The 7,521-nt window shown below is 44.5% G+C and overlaps 1 protein-coding gene across 4 annotated transcripts; it reads right to left on the bottom strand.

Annotated features, from left to right (window-relative positions):
- Positions 1–2,710: 2,710 nt before the first annotated feature.
- On the bottom strand, positions 2,711–7,521 carry LOC306800427 (serine/threonine-protein kinase PAK 1-like). 4 transcript variants are annotated; one of them, XM_079302527.1, is made up of 4 exons: positions 7,418–7,521; positions 6,775–6,864; positions 6,159–6,332; positions 2,711–2,831 (listed from the first exon to the last, which is right to left on the bottom strand). In XM_079302527.1, exons 2-4 carry the CDS (start codon positions 6,790–6,792, stop codon positions 2,718–2,720), a joined length of 306 nt encoding a protein of 101 aa, XP_079158653.1. In that variant the 5' UTR covers positions 6,793–6,864; positions 7,418–7,521; the 3' UTR covers positions 2,711–2,717. The 4 variants fall into 4 exon arrangements, with proteins under 4 accessions (XP_079158653.1, XP_079158651.1, XP_079158650.1 ...); XM_079302525.1 differs by having other exon boundaries at positions 6,159–6,355; XM_079302524.1 differs by having other exon boundaries at positions 6,159–6,355; positions 6,775–6,874.

The raw sequence follows: 7,521 nt of genomic DNA on the forward strand, positions 1-7,521 counted from the left end.
ACCAAACCTAAGTAAAACATCAAAGGTCACTGGTGTTTGGTTCCTTTCCACAGGAGAGCCGAGCACCAACGTGTCCCTAGCCAGATTTTGAACCTTGACTTTTTGCCAGTCTTTTGTGTCAGCTCTACCAGTTTGGAATCTGCATGTTGTCTTTGCATATAATAGGGATGATTCTCCTGTTTTTTGTGGCAGATGGCTGTAAGCACTCTGAATCCCATTTTTAAACCTTCTTGGGTAAAAAAGATGCATTTGGGAGCTTACACACCATGGAAGAAACCCCCAGGAGGAGGAAGAGTCTGACAGGTGTGTGCATGTGGATGCTGTTTACTTTGCCATCATTCCTGCTGAAATGCCTGTTATCCTGTTCCCACAGTCACTCCTGCTCTCACTCACTGACAGTTTCTGAAGTTTTGCTGCCAGCTGATTCACAGAGACTTGCCACTATGTTGCCAAAACCGGGATGAATTTAACCCTCTAACACTTTCTGTAGTATTAGGGAGCAGGCATTAGTTTATTACAGGCTGGAGTGTTCCACCCAGATGCACACAACTTTCAAAACTTTTCACTTATTTATACATTTTTAGAAAAGAAGTTATTATTCATTGGTAAATTTTTGCATCGTTATTCATCTTCTATTGGTTAGTGATTTATAATTTCTCATGCTAATTAGTCCACATCTTTTAGTTCTTTTTTCATCTTTTTCCCAGGCAGGAAGTCTCTAGTGCCTGTTGAATTATCTTTGTTAGTCTTTTCTTTATCTTCTGGTTACTTCAACATGTCCTTGGAAGGCTATAAATTCTGGATTCCAGGTGTCCAGCCTTTAACTCTCCAGGGCTTTGTTCATTGAAGCTTATCAGGATTAGTTTATCAAAACTTAAAACTTTTGAGAAGCTAATAATCACACTAACAATCTAACAGGTCCATTAAAAAATTATGTACATGCTGGCTAAAATGGAAAATTACACTGCTAAAGACAAATATACTACTTATGGTTATTAAAACAATTAATCAAAAAGTTAATTAAAACCATTGATTTGGAAAGTTGTCTCATTTCCAACAGGCAGGAGACCACGGATGGTGCAGTGGGATTTGGGGCTGACACATTCTGTCTTGCTGGACTAAAACCTGCTGCTTATCTTCAGAAGGCTGAAACCTGAGGGCCATGTGCTGCTAGTCAGAGATTCCTAGGAGTGAGGAGAGCCACAGAAGCAGAGGCTGCAGCACCATAGGGAATACAGAGAGCAGCACAGGGCAGTAAAATAAACACCCTGGCATCCACCCCCAGGGAGCCCCGTGACAAAAGGACTCAAAATAGCAAAATGAAGGAAATGTTTATATTTGGGCTGGTAAGCAAAGGAGCTTCCATGCAACAGCAAGTTAAACCTGCATCAGTCCCCAGGCTTGAAGGGTTTGCATTTTCATACTTACATTTTGGAATTCTTAGGAATAAGTTGTAAAATCCCTCAGGTTGGAGGAAGAAGGATCCACCTTCACATTCCCCATCTACCAAGAGAGGGGCTGGGTTCTTTCTAAAGAGGAAAAAGTGCACACCTGGGTTTTTTCTAAGTTGTAAAATCCCTCAGGTTGGAGGAAGAAGGATCCACCTTCACATTCCCCATCTACCAAGAGAGGGGCTGGGTTCTTTCTAAAGACGAAAAAGTGCACACCTGGGTTTTTTCTAAGTCATGCTCCATTTGGAACATGAAGGAAGCAAACAAATTCGGGTTTAACTAACAAAATATACATTATGAAACTTGATAAAACAAAAACCATAGTAAACTATGTATAAAACATTATATATTATAAAAACATATTATAAAACATAACCAACCCAAACCCTCTTACATTCATTATTCAAAACACAATTACATAAATTAAATAGAAAAAAGAAAACAAATGGTAAAAAAACAAGGTAGGTGTTGGGGGTTGAGTGTTTTTCTGTTACTGTGTCAATTGAAAGAATTTTTCCCATTATCATGCCAATGGAGCTGGCCGGGTTACACCCAGGGTCCCTGATGGGTCCAGACAAAGGGGGTGGGTGGGGACGGCCCCGGAGGGGCCTCTGAGGCTTCCGGGAGGGCACTCGCGTTTTCGGCGAGCTGGGAGGAGGACGCCTGGGATCGTTCAGCCACGCGGCCGAGCACAGCAGAGCCAGACCCTCTGCGACCACCTGCCCTGCATCTGCCCCGTTCCAGCCTCCTGCCTCTGCGGACACAGCTGATCACCCAGACACACACGGTGAGCGAGGAGCCGCCGCTGCAGCCCGTTCCCGCCCGGGACCGGCGTGGCCGCTGCTGTCCCTCCCCCCTCCTTCCTGCCTCCGTTTTCCCGCTTGCCTTTTTGGCATATCCGGGCGCTGGACTAAGCACAGAAACAGCGTGCTTGCATCTAAAGGGACTGACACCGAGTTATCTATTTCGTTCTGTTAGCAATTTTAACTGTTATTGTTTTCTGTTTGTATAGTTAGATATATTAGTAAAAGAGCTGTTATTCCCACCCCCCTTATCTCTGCCTCAGAGTCCTTGATTCAAACAATCATAATACTTGGGGGAGGGGAGTGGAACCAAAGTCTCTATTCCAAAGGGAAACTTCTGCCCTTACTGGCAGACATCTGTCCTTTCAAACCAGGACAGTAGGTGACATCTGGAATGTGACACATGCCTGTAAGTTTATGACAAATGTAGAAAGTAAAGCTCATTAGTTTCCCTTTTCCATCTTTAAGTCCTGTTAGCCCCAAAATTCTTCTTTAAGTCTTGGCAAAAGACTCTTCCTTGTCCTGCAGCTGATGGCTTCTCACAGATGTGTTCCTTCCTTTCATTGTGGCAGTCATCCTGGAAGTGAGAAAACAACCCAGGCATTTAAATTCCTTTATTTCTAATTCAATTTGTCAGTTCTGCTTTTCTGTAGCCTCCTAGCAGTGGCATCACCACTCTCTTTGGCACTTCTCTACACCTGCACAGACTCACCGTGGCCAATGCCAGCAGGCTGCTCAGTTCACGGCTGCACATGGCTGTGATTCCTCTTGGGAGCAGCCCCCTGCCAGTTTGGCTCTGATACGGTATGAATGGTCTGGTCCCAGGAAGAGGCAAGCATCCAGGGCTGGTCTGCTGCTGCTTGCTGCTACAAACTCCTTCTTCCAGGCTGCGAATGCTGAGGCTGCTCCATGCTCTGCCAGGGGTCTGCTGGGGCTCAGCGCTGGCTGTGGCTGGCCCACTCCCACCTCACATTTCCACAGACAGCTTTGCATCACATGGGCTCTTTCAGAGCACACTGTCTGATCTTGCTGCTTTTTCATTTGAGTAACACTCTTATTTAGGTAAAGAGATTGATATTAGTTGTGCAAATCTAGTGGTTGAGAGCTGAAACCCTACAGAGCTACAGCTGAAAGCCTGCATCTCCACATGATATTTTGTCTGCCCCACTCTTCATTCGTGTCTGGTTCGAAATGCAAATATGCTTTCTTCCTTATCTAGTAGGACCATGGCTGGGCAAAAACCATCCAGTGGGCTGTATTCCAAAAGCAGTGCAGTCTGAAGTTTAGGAATTAAAAAGACCCTTCTCCAATCACAATCCATACCAAAGACCCCCTGTTGGGGTTTGAGGTTTGTTCTCTTACTTTTCCTCCTCTTTGAAGACTTTTTCCCATTATTATGCCAAGGAAGCCTGCCAGGCTGCACCCTAGCTCCTGATGGCTCCAAAGGGATGGGCGGGGGCTGTCTCCTTTTTTCGCTCGCCAGCGGGTGGGAGGAAGAGGTCCGGGGCTGCTCGCTTCCACCCCGCGCCATCCCAGCGCCGGGAGCCAGGCTCTCTGCTGTGGGTCACGGCACTGCTGCCTTCCCCGCTCCAGCCTGACACCTCCGAGCACGCAGCCGGGCTCTGCGACCCACACGGTGAGCGGGGAGCCTTCCTCCACTCTTCCCACGCCTGGGATGCTGCGCTGCCACCTCCCCCCCCGCTGCCGCCTGCGCTCTCCGCAGCTGCGCGGGCCCTATGCCGCCCCCAGCACCGGAACCGAGCGCAGGGAGAGTGTCTGCGGCCGAAAAGGGACTGGAACTGAGCTACTGTTCCGTGTGTTGTTAATCTTCATAGCTGCTGCTGTTTCTGTTTGTCTGGTTAGATATATTAGCAAAGAGCTGTTATTCCTATCCCCAGATCTCTGCCTGAGAGTCCCTGATTTAAAAATTATTATATTCGGGAGGGAGACGGTTTGCATTCTCCATCTCGGGAGGAGTTCCTGCCTTTCTTGGCAAAATACCTGTCCTTCAAACCAGGACACCCCCATAAATGGGATTTCGCATCTTTAAGAAAAAAGTGACAATTAAAGAGGGAAGGGGAAGGGTATCTTCCAACTGAATTGAAGTTTTAAATGTTTTTTGTTCTGAGAGCCACCCATTGCTGGCAGTGGACAAAGCAGTTCCATCACTCTTGCATCTCCTGTCCTCCCTCACCTGTCTCACTGCAATGATTAGAGGAGTGAGTAAAAATGGATGCTGCCCAAAGGAAAAGAAAAGAAACGAACCACGACTTTCAAACTAATTTCCTCATGGTCTCAAGCACTATTCCCTGAGATACCAGAAAGATATAGAAATAGGTCTGAAGGAATTGCCTGCATCTCCATGTTAATGTACCTTGCTATCACATGTCCAGTACCTGGAATTCTTGGCCCATAATTCTATTAATCTATTTATCAAGTGTCTCTAGCTTGATGCAATATTTGCCTTGCCAAGACTCTGGGAATGCTGTTTGCAGTCCAGAAATTTTCACTTTCAGGAAACACAAAATATTGACTTAGGGGTCCCTTTGTTGTAGAGATGTGGTATTTTGGTTGTCAAAAAAGATGAGGAGCATAAGTTGTTTTTCAAGAAACTTGAGGACAGCTAAGAATTGTTTATCCCAGTAAGATCTGGTATCCCTTTCTTAATTATGAGATCCAGAGCCTAGAAAAAAAGGAAGCACAAGACTCCTCCTGATTCTTTCATATCCCTAACTGCTCACACAGACCCCATTTCTTAAGCTCCAGTGGTAGTTTCTTCCCTAGATTAGGGTTAGAGATTATTTTTCTGCACCAACTGAAAGACCCCACAAAACAGCAGCCACAGCTATCCTAAAATGCCAATGATCATGATTTGATGGGCTGACTAAGTTAGTAGGCTCTACATCAGCCAAAAGCACATTTTCTTGCTCTGAGGATTGACTTTACAGGCTTTGCAGGCTCTTTTAAAGAGTGACTTTGGTCTAACCACATTATTTCCAAGCATTGTTACATGCAATTCATCTGGTCTCTAAAGCACAGCTTCCCTAAAAAAAAATGTTGTCAAACTTTTTGCTCTCTTCCCAATAAAAATGGTAAGCAGATGTCAAAAAGGAAATCCATCAGCTTATTCCTTGCTTAAAGGAACAGAAACATTTGGAACCTCAGTTCAACACAGACATTTAGTTACAACCACAAATATCTTAAGATGAAAATGGCTCAGGCAGACAGGAGCCACCTGCAACTTTGTCTTTCATCAGACTCCAAATTCTCAATCAGCTTCACTTCCATGGTCAAAGAAAAACTTTTAATGGTCGAATCAGAAAAAGGAATATGGTGACTCTCTAGGTAATATCCTTATGGTAACTCTCTGCTAATTTTGATACTCAAGTGAATGCATTAATGAAGCTAATCCCTGTGCTAAAGCATACTATTAGAAAAGGATCTGGTAATGAATAATTAAGGCATTCCTAGAACCAGAGTCACCTCCTGAAAGGCTCAGGTAAGTAATTGGCACTGGTGCAAGACTGAAAAGGATTCCACACCTGCAGATATGGTTGTAATGCTTTTCATACAAATTCTCCAGTTTGAGAGACTTGTCACTGAACATTTCTTGTCATTCTGAGACACAACTCAAAAAGAGTTCCAAAAGTGTATGAGAAATTTGAAGCATCACTGAAGGCCAAAATGGGACATCTTTTTAACTGGAACGTGTCACTCCTCTTCTGAGGTTCTCCCACTGATGCAGCCAAAGCTACACCAGATGCTGATGTGCTCCAAGGACAGCTTTTGGTAGATGGGCCTTGGTTGAACTAGTCCAAGCTGATGTGAGTGGGATTTAGTCTTATGGGAGACAGCATGGGACAGTTTAGAGAGACAGTAACATCTGCTAGTATTTGCACCTTACCTTGAGAGAAATTTCCTCAGAGTAAGGTGGTTCACCTTGAAGAATTTCTATCACCACAATGCCAAGGGACCAAATATCTACTTTAGTCCCACATGCATCCTTATTCACATATTCCAGTGCCATCCAGGGAGCCGTCCCAACCATCAAACTCTGTTTGCTCTTCTCAGAAGTCATCTGAGCACAGAGGCCAAAATCAGCTGAGGAGGAAACACAATGTTGCTAAAAACAGCTTGAATTAAGAAACCAAGTTAAAGAATAAGAATGTGGTGTTGCATCTAGCTGGAAAACCAGCCATGCTCTGTTTCCTCAGGGTAGTAACTGTGAGGAAATATGGAATTTATCACTTACAGAAACATCCACGTTTCACTCAGTGGCCTTTATTCACTTGAAATTTAAGACTGTAACTCCCACCTTCTGGAAGGGTCTCACACAAACCAAAGCCACTCTTGACACCTTGTTTCTCTCAAGACCTCTCTGCACAGGGCAGCTGCACTCCCAGCTTGCAGCAGTGTTCCATGCACTCCCACAGGCACTGCTCTTGGGGAATTGGTGGTCAGCCTAAAGCAGCCCCACACCCTATATCCCAGGAATTCTGTGCCTGACCAAGAATACCTACCCAGTTTGATAGATCCATCCATTCTGAGAAGAATATTTTCACTTTTTACATCTCTATGAATCACAAGGTTGGAGTGAAAGGAATTTAGTGCTTGCAGGCACTGATAGCTAAAAAACAAACAGGAGGGTAAAAATTAATGACCTGATTTCATTGCCAAGAAAGGAAATGGCTCTAAGGGACCTCAGTTCCAGCTGGAAGGTGAGAAGTGGCAGAACATGGTGTTGTCAAGAAGGAAGAGTCTGCTGCTTCATCAGTAATAGAGCAGTATCTTTCTAGGTGAAGACATATTATCCCTTGAAAGAGAAATGGCAATTTTTGTTACCCCTGCAAACACAGAGAGAATGACTGCTGCTGTCGGACATGGGCTGTCTCTATCCAGGAGACTAACAATTGTTTGCAATTGCAAATCATTGACAGACAAAATGTAATAATACAGAGAGGCTCCTGGCAAAAGCTCAAAGAGGCAAAGTTGAGAAAAGTAAATCAATTCCTTTTAAAAAAAACAGATGTACTGGTGGGCCTTCCACCTTAGTAAGACACTCTTGCTTCTTCATATCATCAAAGCAATACAGAAAAAAAACTCTGAACATTAAATCACTCCTGTTCTTACCACCTATCTAGAAGTACCAGTGGCATCCCTTACCTCTCAGCAGATGGCTGCCATCTCTCCTTCAGCCATATGGGCTTTTTTAATGATACTGCTTAAAGGTCCACCATAATATCCAGAGTTTATCCCCAGCAAGATAG

The sequence above is a fragment of the Erithacus rubecula genome (genome assembly GCF_903797595.1).
Source record: "Erithacus rubecula genome assembly, chromosome: 3".
NCBI classification, from domain to species: Eukaryota; Metazoa; Chordata; class Aves; order Passeriformes; family Muscicapidae; genus Erithacus; species Erithacus rubecula.

What these genes read in the sequence shown, in the direction of transcription:
- LOC306800427 (XM_079302525.1), bottom strand. Translation starts at nt 6,796, where the DNA reads ATGGATGGATCTATCAAACTGG. An exon ending in GGATGGATCTATCAAACTGG is followed by an intron (nt 6,356 to 6,774) that starts GTAGGTATTCTT and finishes TTTCCTCCTCAG; the next exon opens with CTGATTTTGGCCTCTGTGCT. An exon ending in CTGAGGAAATTTCTCTCAAG is followed by an intron (nt 2,832 to 6,158) that starts GTAAGGTGCAAA and finishes TCTCACTTCCAG; the next exon opens with GATGACTGCCACAATGAAAG.